The sequence below is a fragment of the Rhopalosiphum padi genome, chromosome 2 (genome assembly GCF_020882245.1).
Source record: "Rhopalosiphum padi isolate XX-2018 chromosome 2, ASM2088224v1, whole genome shotgun sequence".
Taxonomy (NCBI): Eukaryota; Metazoa; Arthropoda; class Insecta; order Hemiptera; family Aphididae; genus Rhopalosiphum; species Rhopalosiphum padi.
In genome coordinates, this window is record NC_083598.1 from 31,220,784 (window position 1) to 31,242,792 (window position 22,009).

The window sequence follows — 22,009 nt, forward strand, 5'->3', positions numbered from 1 at the left end:
GAACTGCTATTGTCGCGCCAAGCATACAATAATAATATGATATTATAATGAAAATAATATGATATAATAATATTTATTATTATTCCGCTGATTAAAATAAACAAACAAAACGAGAAGGATATAAAAAAAATACACATGCACGCGATGTCTCGTTTCATTAGCGATCCGCGACGGCAGCAATGCCCCCACGGCATAATTCATATTCGTATTTTTTTTTTTTTTTTATGTCCGCGCTCGAGATTTTTCTCGTTGTTTATTTCGTATTGTGATGATATTATTATTATAATCATATTCATTTTATCGGTCGTCGCGTTATTGTGGATCTGTGACGCGTATAATAATATTATATGTATATACACGTCATAACTATATTAATTATTTATTATGCCACACGTTATATTGTACCTAAATTATATTGACATACAGACATAGCACGCCTATGTATGTTTTGTTTAGGAAGTTGTTATAATACATAGACTTGAGTGTAATAATATAACGACGCGTTCGCGTATACGCATCATCGTGTATGATTTTGACAGATTTTGTTTTACGAGTTTGATGTGTACCAGTTTGGTATTAAATTATAATATTATATGTATCGTGGAGATGACGATGATATTTTTTCAATGGATGAATTGTGTTAAAAACTTTTTTATGTTCTCGTAATTATTATATTATTATACTTAACATACACTGTTAATATTGCACTCTATACTATAATATATATACACATATGAATATCGGCTGTTGTATTGTAGTAGATACGTCGTACGGTACCAACTATCAAGGTCGCTGTGTTGCATAAGAAGGTTAAGTATATAGTTATATTATAGAAAACCGCATTCGTTTAACATCCCACAAACGAAATAGACAAGGGAAAATAATGATTAGTATACCATCGTGAAAATACAAATAGATAATGTAGCCGTAAGCCACGTATTACATAAGTTAAGTAGGCTCACAATTATTGTACATAATATAATCTAATATTGTACAATATCTATTAACACAAGACACATGATGTGTTCAAATTTGTGTTTTTGATTTTGTAGATCCGAGTAGAGTTCAGTTTCGATTACCCCGCGAGATAAATTATTCGGTCTTATACAAACGGTATTAAATATAATATATTTTATAAATTGGTATTGCTTATGTTAAAGTTTAGGTACTTTTCTACGTCTCTTTTAAAGGTCTCACAACGAAATCTAAATATATATATATATATATATTAATCGATTTTAGTAAATAATATGAATTACATAGACACATTGTATTCAATAATAATGAAAATAAAATACAATAATATTTTTTTCTCCATTTAATAAATTGATTTATTTTCAATTTTTCTATAAATAGGTACCTACTATTTATATAGTATATAATATAAGCATTTTCAATTTTGAATAGTTTGTAAGAAAATAATCATAAACAAATAGTGGTTTAAAATTTTATTTTATTTTCATACAGGTACTTTATCGACTTTCTTCTATGTATCAATCAATTTATCTAATTTTTAAATCTAATTTATTCTCCTTTATTTTATTATTTAATAATCAAGTAATAATAAATAATATATAGTTATATATTATAATATGTTAATAGTTTATCAATTATTCTGTTGTTATTTACTTTATGTTTGTCGTCTTTTGCGTATTGCGATAATAATCAGAATTTCAGAAAATCTCCTTTTCTGTTTTATAATAATTTTGTACACACACTTTTTTTCGTGTATATTTTGTAATTTTTATTGCATATCACGATAATTAAGAACATATTTATTTTCACGAATATGCACCCGTATTTAAATACTATGTTCAATAAGTATAAAACCTTATCTCTAAAAATTCACTGCCATTGCAATGATTAATAACCACTAATTTTTTTTAGAAATTAAAATAAATAGCTGTGTCTTCAACAATTTACTACTACAGTCTACCGACTAAAAAAAAAAAAAATGCAGTTATTACATTTACTACTCAATCTGCCCCCGTGCGCTCGCCAGTGTGACATATAATACAAATAAAGTATTTTTATATACTTTTCGGTTCAGTGAACATTTTTAAGGCAACGTATGGACGTTGCAATATTTAGAGAGCTGCACAGGTGGAATGTATAAATCCGAAACTTGACCATAACTATATTGATAATAATAGTAATAATAATTACTAATCCACTGTAGTCTATACGTGCTATAATTTATAAGTAAATGTCACAATGCCACCAAGAAAATTTGTCGAAATGTACTCGGCCTTGGTTTAATTTTTTAATGTAATTTACAAAAAAAATTAATTACACTGTCTGCATAATATATTATTATTACAATCACAATTATTCAATTCGACGATAAGTCGTGAAACACTATAAATGCGTTACAAGGTGTCTCTCTGAAATTTACTTTGTTAAAGTTAAAAGTGGTACCTCATTTTGGTGTTAGGTGTGAGCTTAGTATTAAAATTATTAAATACGAATTATAATATATGTATACAATAAACAATTAACAATAGTTACTTAATGTCGTGAAAATACTTTGAGTTATCTTACTTAAGAAATATATAAATCCTCTCTGTGCGTGATTTTTAGCAGTTTAAAAATTCACTCACTCATCATCAAATATATATATATATATATTTATATTTTAATGTGGATCCTTACATTAAGTAAATATATTCAATATAGCAAATATATAAATACTATTGTTAGTACTACACGGTGCTCTGTCATTGTATTATGTTTGTTTATCATAATTATTTCGTGTCTGTAACAATAACAAACGTATCAATAATAATAATAATATGATTATAATAAAAATAACGTATTTTTTTGTTTTTGTTTTGTTGTACAGACCACTTGTTTGTACGATCACATAAGATGGGCCGACGCATTCGTGATCGTCTACAGCGTGGTGGACCTGTCGAGTTTTAACGAAGCGCAATACCTTCTGGACGAATTGAGCAAACACAAATTACCGTCGTACTTTGCCACGCTGTTGCTGGGCAACAAGAGAGACTTGGATCATTCCAGGTAAAGCGTGCAAAACGCGTACAATAATATCATTAATAATAAGCTTTTATAAGTAATATAGAGTTGTATAACGGTCGTAGTGTATAATAATAATTGTTGCGGGTGATTGCGTGCGCGTATAATGTAGACTGAACTGAGAGATGGTAGAGAGAGAGAGAGTGATCAAGTGGTGATAAGGAAAGAAATCGTTTGGTGAAGTGTTCAGTGCGGACATAAACTAAGCACGCCTAAAAACACGAACGTATAATATATAATATTATAATAATATGTACCTCTAAGAAACGTTCGCGGGCCGTATAATATACATATTAATAAATGTACCGTACATCGCACCCCGGTGGTATTACGCGCATAATGTTCTTTATAATATTGCAATAATATAACATAATAGCGTAAGACGATACGTGAGCTGTATTGGTGACATTAAACGTATATATCATATATTATTTACCTGTGTGTAAACAATAAAATACAATAATAACGCGTAGGTGGCGAAATCAAAATCACCGACACTGCCTGCTCTATCTCTCTCAGTGCTCGCGTGTTACGTTGCGGCACCGACCAACGGCGTCCTCGTTGTCTCATTGTTCTGGTTTTTATTTATACGCACACAACGTTAAATATAAATATATATATATATATATATATATTATATTCTTTTTATCTCTCTCCGCGTATCGTATGACAATAATTATAATTATACGTCGAAAACAACTACAACTGTTGTCTCCACGACACCGCCGCCGCTGTCCCGCGTCCGTCGTCCCCGTGACTTCCTGTTCGTGTATTGTATAGGTATAAATATACACATACGTATTACTGTGGGACTTACCGCGTTTCCGGTTTATGTATGCGTATGTGCGAGCGTATATAATCTATGATGTACGCCCGTCGCATGTGTTTTCCACGTTTTTTATGACTTTCGATGCAATATATAGATCACACGAGCTGATCCTTGGTTTTTCTTAAAGTTCTACTAAAAATATCGACCACTTCCTAAAGATTACGGACTAATATTTTACTCGTTGACCTCTATTAGCGTTTAGAAATAAAGCGCGTTTGATCTGCAGATTCGAATTTGAGTAGTCCTTGCGAATTTATTCGAGTATAAAAGTATACCGTCCTTGTAATATTAATTATGGTCAAGTGTAAAGGGATACGGGAAATTAACTCACACTTAAGGAAACGGTTATAATATTGTGAACGCAAATTATGTCACATTGATCTAAAAACATTATGTTTCAACTTCTTCGTTGATTTCATAGTTACGAATTTTTAAATTTCAATTCATAGGACCTAACTCTTAATAAGTTTTTTAAAAAGTGGATGAGCATGCATGGCTAATCAACTTGTATAATAACAACTCTAAAAAAAAAAAAAGCAAAAACTGTAATAATATAAACGATATAATATTATTATAATCTTACTATGACGTTATTATAATATTACCTATTACAAAATGTATTTTATAATATTATAATACGCGTGCATTCAATGAGCCGCCTGCTGATATCGTGCGAGTGACAGGCAGCGACGAAGACGTGCACCTCGTTGTTGTATATTAATTTCGTAACAATAATCAACGTGCCATTTTCTTATTTTTATAACGATTATATTACATATTTATATTGGTTTTGCCGACGTTTACCTGTATACTCCATCCACACAAAATTATATAATAATACACCATAAGCGTGTCCGTGCGGTACACGTTATCACGTGTTTAAATATCTGTACGCATACAGTTTTCATTTGCAGCAGACCTCGTTCTAAGAATATTTTAATATTGTATGGAAAAAAACGCTTATCGTGTACACGTTACCGCGTAATGTGTATCATTTGAATGAATTGCACAAGATGAAAAAATAAAAATGCGACACTCGTCGTTGATCGATAATATTATAGCGTGAATATTGAGTTAGCAAATTTGTATAAGAATTTTTTTCTTTTATGTAACTACGTGTAAGTACTTTCATAATTTAAAGTTAGATGATAATTTAAAATAATATTTACCATATCAGAGCAACGACATCTATGCCGAAATAAATATTGGTCATTTAGTCAGAAAACCAATTAAATGCAGCTCGTTCCAATGTTATGTCATTTAATAATTTAATTATTGTTGAACCTATAGTTTGTTTCTATAAACATCTTTAAATTTTGATGATTATTATTATTAATATATATTATTGAAAGATTAAATTATTAAAAGAAAAATCCATCGTATTTCGTCTTTTACTTCTATACATTAAATATTAATTATGTAATTATTTAGATAAAAAATTTGATTAACTAGTTACTATTATAGTTATATTATTATATATATATTTATTTTTATAGTTTGCAATTTTTTGTTATGCTAAGTTAGTTATTGAAATTTGCTTTTAGATAACTATAATATAAAAAAGGGGATTAATAAAAAGTAGGCAATCGACTAGATGTGAGTTTTTGATATTCATTGCCATTCTCAGGAATTCTCGTCAAGTAACGTTCACAGAAATTGCCCAACCCTATTTATGACTACTATATTTATATATTTAAATTTGATAAACGGTTGCGCGTAGGAATGAGAGTTTTTTGAACAAACATTGCACGAAAACGGTTTGTCTGCCGCGTGTATATATTATATTAGGTACCCGCCATATATTGTATTCTTTATAATACTCATAAATTTCCAATATACATTTGGAAGTGCCTACTATCAAGACATCAGGACAAACATCACGGATTTTGTAAGTCCTTCTTTTTTTGTTTGTATTCGAGTTTTAAATATTGAATTCATTATTTTCACTTAAGTTACGTGCCTATTTAAACACGTAAAATAAAATTATATTACGTAAGGTATTTGAATAATCGTTACGAGTTTACGACTTAACACTAAAATAATAATAACCAATAGGCCTTAAAGTATTATCTCAACGTTTTTGGACTAATTTATTTATGGTAATGACAATGTGTTTCATTTTTCGTTATTCAAAAACCTCACACCAATGTACATGTAATTTACATGTTTACTATATAGGAAAAAAAACTGTATTATACATTTCGAATAGTTAATGTTCGCAAAAATAATATTAATGTTGACAAAAAAATAATTCCCCGATAATAATAATTGTTAGTTCCTGATGTCTGATATATCATACACGAAATACAATATGATAGCACTGTTATTACTTTAACCAGTTAGCTGTGCTTCGGAAAAACAATTTTATTATTGTTATCCTTTTTTTTTTTTTTTTTAAATTGAAATACTTTTAAAATTAAATTTTTGTAAGAAAATCAAATTTGAAAAAACTACTCGAAAAAATCGATGTTAAATATAATAAAGATCACTATAACTTATAAGTATATACTTATATTATAATAAATATAGTATGATTATGTGTGCCAATTTTAATGTCAAGCGCCGTACAGTCAACTAAAGTAATATTCAAGTCTCGCGAATTTCTCACATTTATCCATCAGTGTTACCATTAACCACCCTTCGAACAACATTAAAACCAATTATAAAGAAATAATGTCTATTTGAAGCGTTTCACAATAAAATGATGCGTATTAAAATAATAATAATTACATTTCTCACGTTTATGACGTACAAAGAATGTATAGCGCATAGAGTATTCATATAGAAAGCTTCAAAATAGAATCTACTTCTTGCAGCACCCCTCATCATCTCGACGAGATGCTGCACCAATCGCCCTATCTTCCTTAGAAAAATAAATCTAAAAATAATCACGAAACTTGTTTAATATAAAACTTTTTCTATTAATACGGAAATAACTACTGCAACTATGACGTTGTATATTTCTTGGGTCAACAGCCCGAGATAAGGCTTTTTCAAATTCTTATATATATGCGGATTAGATGTTTTAAAACAAAACATCTACGCACAATATAGCTGATTTTTTTAAAATTAATTGCTTATAATGTAAGCAGTAGTGTGTGTACGTGTACCATGTACCTATGTATTAACGTTGTATGATAAAGAGTTAAAATGTTAAACAAAAAAAAAATTATTCTATTACTTATATTATTCAATGTGCAAAAACGTCATGAATCTTTAACGTACGGTCATTTTTTTTATTATTTATTTCAACCCCTGTAATATGTACCTGAATATTGAACTTAATATTTTTGATTTAAACCAATATTAAACTTTTTGCGTGGATCAGTTAATGCTTTAGTAGTTAAAAAATGAATGGTTTTACTTCAGGGTGTATATATAACTATTAATTAAAGAGCAATCTCAACTATATATCTCGAATATAATATATAATTAATAATTATAGTAAATATATAATCAATGGTAGTTACTATATACGGGGTTGGTAATTTATTCATGCTAATGAAAATCGTCAACTGAACTTTCACTTTTCAACGTAATATTCTAATTAGCTATTATACATAACCGACAAACGCCTCAAATATATTTATAATAAAACAATAATACTTGTCTCTCTACTCATGTGCTTCTTTTGGGTGAAAATAAAAGATATTTAATACATTTAAAAAAGTCATTATTGCATACATAGGTAGTATAAAAATTGTAGAATTTTTTAATAAAACTAAGATTAAACCATCAAAATCATAATAATCACGATACTTAAATATTTATTCGTTAAGGAATATATTTAATCAATATCGTTTTACTTACATAACTCAATTATAATATCGTTGTTTGATGTGTTTTAATCATCTGTATGCTTATTAGTAAAGTTATTATATAACAAACAAATAAATCATGGGAGTTCAAGTCACGACAGTAGTGTACCTGAATAGCCTATCTGTAACGCCGCGTGATCTAGATTTTACTATTGAAACTTTAAATTGAGTATAAATTTAATATTATATAATTATACAAAAAAAAAAGGGATTCTTCAATAACTCTTTTATATGAGTAAATAATAACGCCGTTTTTCAAATTTAAATAATTTATTTTTAGGATAAATAAATTCAAAATTCAACAATTAAGCCTTTTCATTTTTTTTTAATATCTTAAAATTAATATACCTATACTAGCCAAACTGTAGGTGTACAAAATATTTAACCTTTGAATTATAAACGAATATTCATCAGTATAATATTTATTTTATATTTTGCTTATTATAATACATATTTTAAGTATACATTCAGGCGCGGATCCAAAGGGGGTGCTAACTGCTAAGGTTCTATAACACCTCCCTTGGGATTTTGATTCCTAGAAAACAAAGTAAACAAATACTTTACACAATATGTATTTTTCACTAGTCTGGGAACATGTACAAAAAAAAAAATTGACAAATAGTTTTTCCTTGTTACTGATAATTGATAACCAAATTTGACATATATTTTTTGCTTACTAAAATGTTAATGAATATAGTATTAAATATAATTTTTTTTTTTTTTTAAAAAGAATTTGTTTTACATATTTTTTTAAAGTTATCATTCATGTTTATCCTTTTGAATATTAAGCACTAAAACACATTCATTTTGAGAGCTAAAAAAAGGTCTTGCCTTCATGATCAAGTATTGAAGTTTATACAGAATATGAGACCTTAACCTTACCACCCCCATAAAAAAATACTAGATCCGTCGCTGAATACATTTACAGTATAACTCGTTTTAACTACCATAAATAATCTAGACCTTTTTTTTCTCTAAGTTAAAAATTAACTTAAAGGTTTTTAATAATCACATTGATCACTCGTCATATGATAATTACATATCTCAAATATTTTAAATAATAATAACGAACAATTTTGCTGAAAATGACTATTATTAGTCTTATTTGCTAGTCCTCTCTATCACACAATGCGAAATAGAATAAATAATGAACAGGAAATTACACATTTGCGATTTATTGATTATTAAATCAAGAAATATATTTTATTGTTTAATGTGTACCTACGTTTAATCATTGTATATTTGTATATGCTACAGCTGTGTTGAGTTTTAACCATAACTATATAGACACATGGGCCAAGCGTAGAAAGTATAAAGCTCGGAGATAACATTGTTATAGAAAAAGATAGCATTCAATATATTGTCTATATGACAATAATAATATGATATATCCACATATTGATTGCGAGAGAATGAAAACAGAGATAACAACATTTTTATAATGCGTACAAAATATGTACAATACATAATATATAATATAAAATTATAAAATAATCAGTAGATATATATATACATATACATACTTATGTATATGGCTTTACATCATTTACATATTATAATATATATACGTTATATGTACACAATTATAAATATTGATGTGTAGTATGTATACATGTAACCAAAAATTGATTATCGCCCTGGATTGTTGCAGGATAGTGGCGGTAGACGCGGGACAAGAGCTGTCGCTGCGGTTCGGCTGTCAGTTCTACGAGGTGAGTGCGGCAGAAAACTTCGCGGGCGTGTCGCTTGCGTTCCACTCACTATTGCGCGAGACTCGGGCAGTGCAGCTGCTCCGCGGACTGCCGATCAGACGCAAGTTAGGTGTGAACAGCGTGTCCAAGGTGCTGGGCACGATATTCGGCAAGAATAGCAGCAAGAGGGACCGGAAGAAGCGGCCGTCGCTGAGCATATGACCCGCGTGGGCGTCCGCCGACACGGCCACCGCTGCGGGCGCTCCGAACACGACGCTCACGCTGTGAACACGTACGCGAATAAGAGAGAAAAAATTGAAAATCGAAAAAAAAAAAATAATGTCTCAAGACCCACCAAACACTACCCCCCCCCTCCCCCGCCCAACCAACCACTAACCATCATTATCACTCATACAGGTCGATCGAATAAGTCTTCGTTGCCATCGTCTCCATCGTCATCGTCGTATATAACACAGACGTATTATAATACTGTAATGATCACGGCCACGTATGTAACTACTGCGACGACGGATGTGTATAATATTAATATCTATCCCGATTGAGACATGGCGGCGGTGGCAGGCGTATAACATCCGTTTCCGTTCCGGATAGGCGAGAACGAGTTGAACGCACAGCGAAGGCGTGCGACGTATAATACTGTGCACCGTCGAATTCGTCAGCCGGAGATATTCCGAGAATGATAAAACAGAAAAATACGAATTTGGTAGATAATATATGTCCATCGGACAACGATCCGAACAGGCCAACACTGGACAAAAACGGATTATCTATCAAACGACGGCATAATAGTATGCTTATAATATAACGCAGTAAATCGGCTGCCTATTCGGTTTTCCGAGAAACGAGTAAAAAAACGTTTTGCTGCCGAGCCGGTGACAACATAGTGTGCAAAAAACATAAATTATCGTAATCGCGGTTTTTGTTCCCAAGGAAAAATTCACCGCTCCACTGGATTTTCAATCGAAAAAAAAAAATCATACACACCTGTAAATTGGACGTCAAGTGGATATATTATTACGATACGTTTGCGATAGTTCAGACGAAAAGTTTCGTTGCTGAGCAGCCGTCTATAGGTGACTATAAGTCTTCCGCGGACGATAACAACGTATAAATATAACTTGCTATGCGCGGAATCCGTAGTGACTCGAGCGGTGTGCTGGACGAGACGATGCTATCGTATATAAACTATAAATATGCTAGCTGGTCAATCACGCCATCGCATTGATGGTTTCGCAATGGTCTTTTATATGGATATACCAGCTATCCGTGACACGGTCACACGGATGACGAAAAGCCACGACGTCTGTCGATATATTATTTTCAAGTATTTGTTGGTTACTCGAAAGTCGAAACCCATCCCCCCGCCTCCTCTCTATCAATATCTGATCTCATGAATCGAAGCATTTTCAACGATTGTTTTTCATTTACTCGATGTATATTATTTTTATTATTACAATTAGGTATTATTAATGTTACTGTATACTTATTATTAGCTTTTATAAATGTTTAAAAAAAAAAAATTGCTTTGTACGACAAACGACAGGATTATTATGATATACAATTATAATAATTATATTTAATCGGCATAGCGTTGACATGATTCACAGCCGTCACGTGATTATTGTATGTTTAACGAATAGTCTGCGGAGACATCAGTGAGCAATGTTTCAGTAATGAAAGAGCATAATGAATGTCGTTTTATTTTTTTTGATTTTAATGTATAATCGTACTAGTGGTGCACGAAGATTCTTACTTATTAGTATCTAATAGTTTTGTGTATATATTATAAATATTTAATTAGGTTTGTTGTTAATTATGCATTTAAGATCGATGGCTAAATCATACAGGTATGGTGTTGTAAAAGACGCAAACCGTTACCGTGATCCGAATTACATTGGTGAAATAAATTCACAACACTATCGATTTGAATGGAAATTGAAATGTGTGCGTGGGTTGTATATAACGTATTATTTTTTATTAAAAATCCAATTTTATTATTGTCACACACCTTGTTGTAGTTTTTTTTATGCTACATTGGTTGGCGTTTAATGTCATTGAAAAATAGTAGGTATATAATTCTTAGCCATGTGTAACCAATATTTTCATGAACCTAACATAACTATACTGCATAATATATATTATTATTATATTATATATGTATATGTATATTAATTATACTGTCGTGTGTTATAATATTAATTGATGTTGTACTCAAATTGATTTAATGTGTATCCATTAAAAATTTCTGGGACTATTGAATTAATGGTACTTTGATATGTTACTAGTAACGTTTCTATTCATTATATTATATACTGTAGACATTATAAATGCTACATTATTGTGTAAATAAACGCATTTTTATACTTAAAAATAATACATATGTATGTCATGAACTATCAGTGTGTGTTATTCCAAATAATTTATTTGTATTATTTTCATCATCAATATTTGGTGTAAAAATTAATATATTTTAATAAAAACAAAACGAATGAACCGTTGTATTGAAATAAAAAAAAAATATTATTTAATATTTATGTCTTTGTGATGCTTAAATGTTTAATAGATTATAAATAATAATGTCTTGGCAATTATGAGATCACCGCAGGTGAATTATAATTCAATCAGTCTATCAAAATATTGTTTCTTCTTAATAGGATCAGGAATTATCTGAAACATAAAAATTATATAAATTAATTTACAAATGTTTGCATTTGTATTTACTGGAACAAGTCTCCAATATGAAAATCACATAAATCGCACATAATAATTGTTTTTCTTTTTAAACACTAATATATTATGTAAGAAAACAATATTTATGTAGTTTTATGTCTATTTTAAAAATGTTTTTGAATATCTGTGATGATTTAAGTGTAATATATAGTTAAATATACCTATATGCTATAAAAACTTTTTAAGTTTAATAAAATAGCTACCAGATTTAAATCAATGACACTAGAATATAAAATGAGTATAATATTTATACCATTTACAAGTTTAAAAAGACTTATTTAATTTTTTGTGATATTAAATAAATTAAAATGTGCTCTGTAGAAAGATAAAATCGTCAACAATTACTTTAAACATAACTTTACAAGTTTCTGATTTTAAAAATAAATGTTCGAATTATTAAGAATAGAAGTTGAAATGAATTTCAACTATTCTTTAGATTTAATAAATAATTCACTTTACCGTTTGTTCACCAGGTTTCCAATTAGCAGGACATACTTCTCCATGCATGTCTGTATATTGAAATGCTTGTACTAGTCGTAGAGTTTCATCTACACTTCGACCAACTGGCAAATCATTCATTGTTATTTGTCTGAGAATACCTCTATTGTCTATAATAAAGAGTCCCCTAAAAACAAATGCAAAAAAAAGCAATTTTGTTGTACACTTTTTTGTTTAAATAATACCTTAGGGAATGACCAACATCACTCAAATAAACACCATAATCTTTTGATATTTTATGAGTCATGTCTGACAACAGTGGGATTGACAAGTTTCCCAAACCACCATCTTTTCGTGGCGTATTCACCCAAGCTAAATGTGTAAAATGTGAGTCTACTGATGCTGCCACAACTTCTGCATCAATCTTTCTAAATTCCTCAATGCGATCGTTGAAAGCTAATATTTCTGTTGGACAAACAAATGTGCTGCAAACCAATGTAAATCATCACTACATGTAAAAGATACAGGAATCAAGGTTAAAACTTACAAGTCCAATGGATAAAAAAAAAATACTAAATATTTCCCACGGAAATCTTTTAGCTTCAGTTCCTGCAATGAGCCATTAATTACAGCTGTGCTCTTCCAATCAGGTGCTGGTTTTGATACTAAAAATTAGAAAGCCATTAAAAACGGTCATAGGTATTAGACAGAAAAAACTTATAGGCAGGTTGAATACAACAATATAGAATAACATTTACTAATTATTACTCACTCAATGCTTTGGTGTACTGCAATTTGTGATTGGTGGATTCAATAGTACTGGATGGATAGACCGATCCGTCAGCGAACGTTTGACATTTGAACTCATCCACATTGGCGGCAGTGTTGACTATGCTCAAAGCCAAATATACCAAAACGAACTTAGTAATCATCGTATCTCCTCGGCGAAATTTGAGAATCTGTCGTGTAGTAAGTATTAATTAAAAATTAAGAAAACCGTTCCAAAACATTATGACAAAGAAGTTAAAAATATTTGGACTTTCACGAATCAGGATTTGTTCGCAATGTACTTAAAAATAATATTATTATTCTGTTCAGCGTAACTAAGCAAAAACGCAAAGTAGTATAAAGTATAATGCAAGAATGCAACAGCTAATCTGTTGACTGTTGTTGTTGTCGGGTCTTGATGTTGTAGTCTACAAAAGAATTACGAAGTTCATACCGTTATCAGCCGCACTGGTGATAACGAAGGTAAAAAGAAAAAAAACGCCGGAACGGTCATAGTATAAACCACATATACCCACAATGTTGAGCATGTTTATCTGGTAAATACCAAAATGATAATTAGCCGCAGAGTTAACAGTGTTAACACTGACGGGATCAAAAAATAAATACCTTAGTAGGTAGATACCATATAGACGATATTTTTAATAATTCTAAATAGGTAATAATATTTACATTGAATTATAATAAATTAAATTATAATAGATAGTTGTGGTGCACTTTACATATTGACTGAAGGAATATTGCCGTATCGATTTCGGCTAATCAGCTTATTTTTTAAAAACATCTTCCGCAGTAGCAGTATGTTAACTGGAAATAACCTATCCATCATCATCTCCTCAACTTCTTAGTTTATTGTAGATATTTTTATTTTTAACGTAAATCTATTTTTGTAACGACAGTACAAAAAAATATCTAGGTAATAGGTATCCTTCACACATCTTAAAAATATGGCCGTGTTATAACATAAACGTAGGTATACATTCCAACTTAATTCCAGTGAAATAGAAAATTTAGTCTCTCAATTCTAACGTTACGCCCGCTCAAACTAATACCCACATTACTGCAACTTGCAAGGGAATTCGATAATCGAAATATGCACGACATTGCAACTGTATGCTGCATTCCCTAAACTATACCCACTCGAGTACATTGGCGTTCCCAGACATTTTTCCAGGGGGGGGAGAAATATTAATTTAAAAAATAAATAAAGATTTTTTTCATACATTTTTTACTTACATTTTATTTTTAGTACAATTTATAATAAATACTATTATTTATAATCAATGATAGTAGGCACATTATTATGTTTCGTCATTATTACAATCAGGTATTATTATTATACATTTTATTTATAGAACATTATTGTGTATCATCATTATTACATTAAATTATAACAATTAGGTACTGATAATGCTTTGGAAAACAAATTTAAATTTATAACGGGAGGCAAGTGCCCCTAGGGACGCCCATGTTCGAGTACGCTATCGACCATGATATAATAAAGACTGTCGACTGAGCGCATAATATAATAATATATTATCGTAATAGTGTCATCGTATTATTCTATGATAATGATATGTACGAACCAACCGACTGAACATTAAAAAAAATCACGTGATGGGGTTGAAGTTGCCTAAGCAACACCGATAAACATATTTACCGATTGGGACGATGGTTTGAATTCCAGAAAGCGCAGTGTTCATACATTATACTTTTTCAATAATGCCACTGATATTTTAAATTAGTCGAATGCATATAAATGATTGTACACACTATTATTGTGCATGTATGAGTGCGTGTGTGTTTTTTCCTCCGCTTTATGTATAGGATTAATATTTTATTATCTCGACGTCTTTTCGCCAAAACGTCGTCCGGTCTCAGCACTACACAACTATTATACCGCTCTGTATAGCGTAACGATGCAGTTGCTGCGGCAGCTATTTCGTTCGGAAGTTCGATAATATTACAGTTGCGTGTATTTAGTTACCTACCTATATGCATTTACGGAAACTGGTGTTAAATAATAATTATAATAATATAATAATTAAACGCGCGAACGTCTGTATTAAAAAAAAATCCGGATTCCGACTACGTGAGATTTTCATTTACAGATATCGGATATATACAGGTATGCAGGTAAATATATTTTATTATTAATAAAAAACATGTCCTAGTACACGCCTATACAAGGAATATAAAGCAGTATAATCTAAAGACATCTTACGAGTACAACTAGTACAAGTATATTTATATAAATTATAAATTTAATTTTATAAAAATTGTCTGAGTAAATAAATACTAGGTAGGCACGTATACAGGTGGAGGGGGTACAACCCCCCCACTCCCTAAAATATTTTCAAGTAACGAGGAAAAAATTGTTTTATTATGTTGCGGCACAATTTGTATTGCTAAATTTTGTAAACCCCCCCTCCCACCGATTTTTTTTTGTGTACGTGCCTGGTACTAGGTATAGACTAAATATATTATCATCTATTTTATTTAATTTGTATGTAAAATCGTTATTAAGGATTTTAATACTTGATAACCAAATATATACATTGATTAATATCACAAAAACAACCCGTTCAAATATCGAATGTCGACCTTTAACAACTTCGAAATTTATATATAAATAAAAATTGTAAGATTCATCAATTTACAATAAAAAATTGTGGATTTTATATGCAAAAATTAAGTTTTTATTGTCACGGCCCTTTAATTCTAAAGAAACCTAAGTATTTTAAAATATTGTCTATAGTTTATACTACCTAACTAGTATATTGGAATACTTTTTTCAAAAATCAAAATGTAAATCAATCAATTAATTTTTTAAGATTAAAGGGGAGCTGAACATAGTGGGAGAATCACACCCTATAGACAATTTGTATCTTAAAACTTAAAAATGGTTTTTTTTTTAATTGCAAATATTTTAGAGTTTAGACGGTTTTGTATTAGTTATAAACGTAGGCATTTGCTGAAATCACTAAGAATTTTCATTTGCATTAAACATCTTTTAAAAAGGTATTTTTTTTATTATTATTATTGCAGTAACATTATGATATTTTATTTAGACACTTAATATTATTTTTGTAATTTTCATTTTTTATTATTATGTTTCTTCTACTTTTAGATAATATTTAATCGTAGATCATATTTTTTATTTTTAAGGTGATGAATCACTAAAACCGCAGACGTTCTATGAAATACTCACAATATTTTTTCTACAAGCAGTGTATAGCAGTTAAATAATAATAATTATTTTAGTTATTTATTTTTTATTTCACTAATTGAAAAAAAATCATTATTATTCTCGGTTTAGGTACGTATAAGCGATGTACAATAATGTGCATTATTTAATTTGTAAATGTACTCACAAACAATAAATTACGTTTATACACCTTTAATAGATAACCATATATACGTACATAATATGTACGCACACTCACGACCTATTTTGTTCTTTTATAAGCACAACAGTTAAAATAATGAATATGTTTGAAGGTTTATGCATAAACGCATATTTGTGAATAGTGATTGAAATCGTATTATCGATTTTTATAAAATATTTTAGTCTCCACTCAAATAACTATAGTGTTAATTAAATTTTAATAAAAAATAAATGTTAAATTATACCAATTTTATTTTTAAACAAAATTTGATAAAACATTTCAAACCAGTTGTTAAACAACAGATTAAAACCCAATAATATTAATAAATAGTTTTAATTAATAAAATCAATTACTAGGAAAAGTATCAGCAATTCAATATTTATAAAATGTAAATAATTATAATTATATTGTTCATTTGTTTGAATGTTTTATATTTGTCAATTGTCATTTGTAAAATATCAGTATAATTTTTATAATTTATAAAGAAATTACAAAAAATGTAAAAATAATTTTTGATTAACAAAATGAAGATAATTCAAATTTCACTGCACCTTAGCTTTTTAAAGTTATATGTGTGAACTTATGATTAATTAATCTTTGTAGATTACCGATCTAAGTCTTATATTAAATTCATATCTTTTTTTGTGAACTATATTTAAGTATTGAAGGACATGAGCTCAGAGAAAAAAATAGAAATCATTGAAAACGAAAGCGATGAAAACTTACCATTCGATATTTACGATTCGGATTATCCGAAAAGAATGATTCCTTCCGAAAATAATAGTAATTCTTTTATGGAATCGAAATCGGCAAGACGCGTCGCATCTAATACCATTGGAACTACTGCATTGAACGAATATGACGTGGACGACGAAGAAGATTTTATAAGTATGTATTACTACTATATACTATTTAGTATTTATTATAAAATGTTAAAACTACATTCAAAACTAAACCATAATTTTAAACATATTGAAAAAAAAAATATGATGCATTTGTTTGAACAGTTTTGTTTTGTTTTTAATTTATAGCTTATTCCCTCATTTTTTAATTTTTTTAATGTGTTTACGGTGTGATTCTTTAGAAGTTTATTTTGCGTCGGGTACTGTACTGAAACCATCTGAAAAACCGTACGACCTGCGTTCCAAAATTCACGAAGCAAACCGAGAATTGGCAAATTCCAGTGAGAGTAAATTTGTCAACGCTCCCGGAAAAGTCAAGTTTGATAACACTGTTGTGATATTGGACAGTTTTGAAGACATTGGTACGGTGTTTTTGTGTTTGCATAAGTACAATAATTATTTTATACCTTGTTTATTTAATGGGTATAATACATATGCCTATATTTTATGAATAGTAAATGTCAACTGAAATAAAATCCATTTATACACAAGTACTGTTTGATTGGGGAAATTAAAAGCATTCACTTTTCTTATTATTATATTATATACATTATTTTAAATATCTGTTAAAACCTAAATATAATAAATAACCTTTTTTTGAATACTTCTTGTTTATTATAGTTTGACAATGTTAGTATTTCAGTTTATTTTTACATACAATTTAAACAATAATGTATACTATTTTTCGTGGTTTTCTGTTTGGTTATATATATTTATATATATTAAACCATTCTGCTATAGTAATATACTGATATATGCCAATACATATACAATAGGTAATTTAAAAACAATATACATATTTATTTTATTAACTTTGATTATACCATTAATGGTAACATTTTATTTTTAAAGTATTGATCTAAATCATTATGTGATGGTGGTATTATTATTTCTTAACTAGTTAACTGTAGATAATGTAGTTTTTTCTTATTCTTTAAAATATAACCACACGAAAAATCAACAAAAAGATTATTTTGATATATTTATTCATTATTGTGGTATATGGACCTAACTAGGTTACGTATATACATAATTAGTATTAATGATATTTATAGGCACAGTGTCGATCGGAACGGAAACACTTCAAGGTGCCGAAGTTATTATTTCCGATTGTCCTATTGATGACCTAAAAGATAAAGACATTTTAGCCAAAATTGATTTGTTACGAGATGATGATGCAGACGACCAAAACGACGTGGTATGCAGTTCGACTACCGATAGGACGCAGGACACTGACACAGACGACAAAGCCTATTCAAGCACTTCGTTCAGCAGGAGTTTTTCGTCCGAATCCGACGACCCGTTGTTCATAAATGTTATAGAATCCGGGGACGAGTTCAAAACAATAATGGATCGAAACAACAAGACGCGGCAAGGATCGGCAATTGACGAGCACGTGACGTATTTCCCAGAATTGTTCACTCACACGCAATACAAAATGTACGAAAACTGTGCGGAAAAAACATTGGAAGATGGTGACGTTAATATATACGTGCCCAAGAAATTGGACGCAGAGGAATTAAGAAATAAGCTGAAGGAAATTACCGTAGAACATAAACGGGTAATGCAGGTAGCGGGGGTGGCGAATGAAAAGAAAGTAGACTTTAAACCCTCAAAAAAAGTTGGTTGTTTCGCATCTTTGCGAAACGCACAAAAAAAAATCAAGCAAATAAAAACATCCGAAAAAAAGGCGCAATCGTCATCTACTCAGATATGTGTACAGCAGAAAATGACCCACAGCGACAATGGTAACAACAACAAAAATAATATTAATAATAATAACAAGGCTCGCGTGACATATTACTTTGAAATGGACCCGAAAGGTAAGCTAAAACCATTAAACAATAAAAACAGTCGCCATACAGTCGATGAAACGAGTTCTTCGAACAATTGTAACGACAAATCTTCGAATAAGTTCTTTCACATAAACCTGAGAGCGGCGAAAAACGGCGAGAACGCTAAGCCCCGGATCACAAAGACACCGAACGCGGATTTGTTTCTAGAATTTCAGACCGACAAGTCTGGCAACAATAAGGGGGCAAAGTTGGTTATAAAAAAAAAACACACAGCTGGGGTAGAGCTGCAACACAGTCCGACAGGTGGAGGTACTGTCAAGAAGTTATCGGCTGCTGGTTCCGGCGAACGTCCTCGGTTGCCAGGTTACAATGGCCTTAGATCTGAGTACGGTCTGTCGGCCGAACAGCTGTTAGAGAGGCGCAACACGAGAATGGAACGCGAGAGACGAAGGAAAGAGTTAAGGCAAAAAAAACACGAAGAAGAACAAAAAAAGAAGGCGGAAAACGAAAAAAATTTCTATAAATGGTTACAACAAAAAAAGCAGTTAAAAAAACACGCAAAAACCATCAGACGTAGCTATCCTATGAACAAACTGACAGTGTCTTCCGCAAGGGTTTCCATGTAAGTTTTTTTAATCACTCATTTAAAAAATATTATTTATTTTTGGCTGCATTTTCTATCAATATAATATTCGTACTTTGTTGTTTTTTTCTACCAGAAATTCTACTCACGACGGTGATGGACGCAAAGGATCATTTGCTCTGGAAGAGTTGTTAAAGATCAAAGATGAGAATAGTGGATGGTTTAAATTTTAAAAAATATCGTTATTTTCTTAATTATAAAAAAATTATTTAAATTTTATCGATTATTACTTATTATTATATGTAGTAATTGTATATATTATAATATGCAATAATAGGTGTATTTAAATGAGGTATATTCTGAATATTACTCTATAGTAGCAATTCTCGACCTATTTGTATCCCAGTAATTTTTAAAAACTATAACTTACCACTAATACCACTTAAAATAAAACACATTTATGATTTAATGAATCTGAATGAAAAGATTTTAATATAAAAAACAAATCATTACGAAACCATAATAAATAACTTATGAAGTCCGTTTATTTCATAATAACCAAAAGAAAATATACAATTATTAATTTTATAAATGACCAAGTGATAGTATTCATATATTACATTTAATACTTAAAAATAATTAGTAATAATTTAAAAAAAAATGTATTTATTTAATCGGCGTTATTTTCACTTAGTTGTGATAATGTTGATAATAGCGCTGTTCTATAAAATTTATATTTGGACGGTGTTTAAAAATTAAATACATGGATTAACTATATTGAATTACTATAACTATTATTATACTATTACATATAGTATTATATCACTGCCCACAACTGGTATAATGATGTTTCTTCCATTTTGTAAATTTTTTACTTGAATAATGAATATTGAAATTCTAAATTTTTTATCGCAACTTTTGATTTAATTTACATTTATATTTCATCGAAAACTATTAAATAATAATAATAATAATGGCCATTACAAAATCCCAAATCTAAAATTTTATACTTTTTTTAATATAGTTTATACAATATATAAAAATTACGCGTTTGTTATTAAATATTAATAAGTTATGATTTATGATGTTGAATTCACGTTTGTTATTTTAATTTTAAATACAAAACTTTTTAATATATAATTAGTAAATTATAATTGAGTAGGAGTATACAATATACTCTAAAGTGATAATTTTTGAAAAACAAAATTATGTGAATAATGCTATATTATTGTATTCCTGTATCAGTATATTCAGTAGTTAATCGATTAATAATTATAATACTTTATTTCTATAGTTATATTATATTATATACTTCTTATTTATTAGTTGTTATAAAAAATAAATCATGAATTCGTCAAAATGTAAGAGTTAAATTTCTTAAATTTGAATATATTATACAACTACATCTAGAATAATATTTTATTGTTTATGTGTGTGTATGAAAATAAACGTTATTTATAGCTGTCACGTGTCCTTAGAATTGTTTAATTTTTTTACTCAACATTTTTAAACATAAATATTTATAAATTATATAATTTAACTTTGAATCGTATTTTTCTGAAAAATATTTCATAGAAATTTTAATTAATGGAAATATTATTTATAAATTGTGTCGAAAACTGGTTAGTAAACCGAGCTTTATTTAAACTGTATTACTGTAAGAAACGGTGAAGTTATTGACAATTACAGTGTTAATTATAATGGTTAATTAAATTTGAAAAAAGAATACGTAAATATTATAAAAAAATATTTTGATTGCGTTACAATGTCTAGTATAATGTAATAGTTTTTTTTAAACATTGATTGATTTTATTTTTACTTATTAAGGTGAACATTTATAAATGAATTTAATTATTTTCGTTTGTTGATAATGTTTTTAGAACATGAAAAATAACTGTCAGTATTTTATCGATGACATTATAAAAGCTTCAATATGAATATATTCTACATATTAAGTAACAATATTCAAATATTTTCATTGAATTAAAAT

The 22,009-nt window shown here is 29.2% G+C and overlaps 3 protein-coding genes across 5 annotated transcripts in view; 2 read left to right on the forward strand and 1 right to left on the reverse strand.

Annotated features, from left to right (window-relative positions):
- Positions 1 to 11,664, forward strand: part of LOC132920423 (ras-related and estrogen-regulated growth inhibitor-like) — a 76,077-nt gene extending 64,413 nt beyond the window's left edge. The window contains exons 5-6 of the mRNA XM_060982816.1: positions 2,843 to 3,021; positions 9,335 to 11,664. Of these exons, the coding sequence (XP_060838799.1) occupies positions 2,843 to 3,021; positions 9,335 to 9,596 (441 nt within the window). The 3' untranslated portion in view covers positions 9,597 to 11,664. The remainder of the gene's footprint in view (positions 1 to 2,842; positions 3,022 to 9,334) is intronic.
- Positions 11,665 to 11,797: 133 nt separating this feature from the next.
- Positions 11,798 to 17,606, reverse strand: LOC132920422 (peroxiredoxin-2). 2 transcript variants are annotated; one of them, XM_060982814.1, is made up of 6 exons: positions 17,465 to 17,606; positions 13,336 to 13,522; positions 13,111 to 13,228; positions 12,809 to 13,048; positions 12,585 to 12,750; positions 11,798 to 12,062 (listed from the first exon to the last, which is right to left on the reverse strand). In XM_060982814.1, the coding sequence occupies exons 1-6, from the start codon at positions 17,465 to 17,467 to the stop codon at positions 12,006 to 12,008; spliced, it is 771 nt and encodes a 256-aa protein (XP_060838797.1). In that variant the 5' UTR covers positions 17,468 to 17,606; the 3' UTR covers positions 11,798 to 12,005. The 2 variants fall into 2 exon arrangements, with proteins under 2 accessions (XP_060838797.1, XP_060838798.1); XM_060982815.1 differs by lacking the exon at positions 17,465 to 17,606 and having other exon boundaries at positions 13,336 to 13,780.
- LOC132920421 (uncharacterized) lies at positions 15,047 to 21,005 on the forward strand. 2 transcript variants are annotated; one of them, XM_060982812.1, is made up of 6 exons: positions 15,047 to 15,485; positions 16,518 to 16,668; positions 17,407 to 17,626; positions 17,823 to 18,002; positions 18,696 to 20,058; positions 20,156 to 21,005. In XM_060982812.1, the coding sequence occupies exons 3-6, from the start codon at positions 17,410 to 17,412 to the stop codon at positions 20,250 to 20,252; spliced, it is 1,857 nt and encodes a 618-aa protein (XP_060838795.1). In that variant the 5' UTR covers positions 15,047 to 15,485; positions 16,518 to 16,668; positions 17,407 to 17,409; the 3' UTR covers positions 20,253 to 21,005. The 2 variants fall into 2 exon arrangements, with proteins under 2 accessions (XP_060838795.1, XP_060838796.1); XM_060982813.1 differs by having other exon boundaries at positions 15,047 to 15,477.
- The last annotated feature ends 1,004 nt before the right edge of the window (positions 21,006 to 22,009 follow it).

Bases quoted from the DNA above. Each gene is read 5' to 3' on its own strand.
- LOC132920421 (XM_060982812.1), top strand. From the start codon at position 17,410: ATGAGCTCAGAGAAAAAAATAGAAATCATTGAAAACGAAAGCGATGAA. The intron at 18,003-18,695 runs GTACGGTGTTTT...TGATATTTATAG, and splicing joins GGACAGTTTTGAAGACATTG to GCACAGTGTCGATCGGAACG. The intron at 20,059-20,155 runs GTAAGTTTTTTT...TTTTTCTACCAG, and splicing joins TCTTCCGCAAGGGTTTCCAT to AAATTCTACTCACGACGGTG.
- LOC132920422 (XM_060982814.1), bottom strand. The intron at 13,229-13,335 runs GTGAGTAATAAT...TCTAATTTTTAG, and splicing joins GCAGTACACCAAAGCATTGA to TATCAAAACCAGCACCTGAT. The intron at 12,751-12,808 runs GTATTATTTAAA...ATTTGTTTTTAG, and splicing joins GATGTTGGTCATTCCCTAAG to GGGACTCTTTATTATAGACA.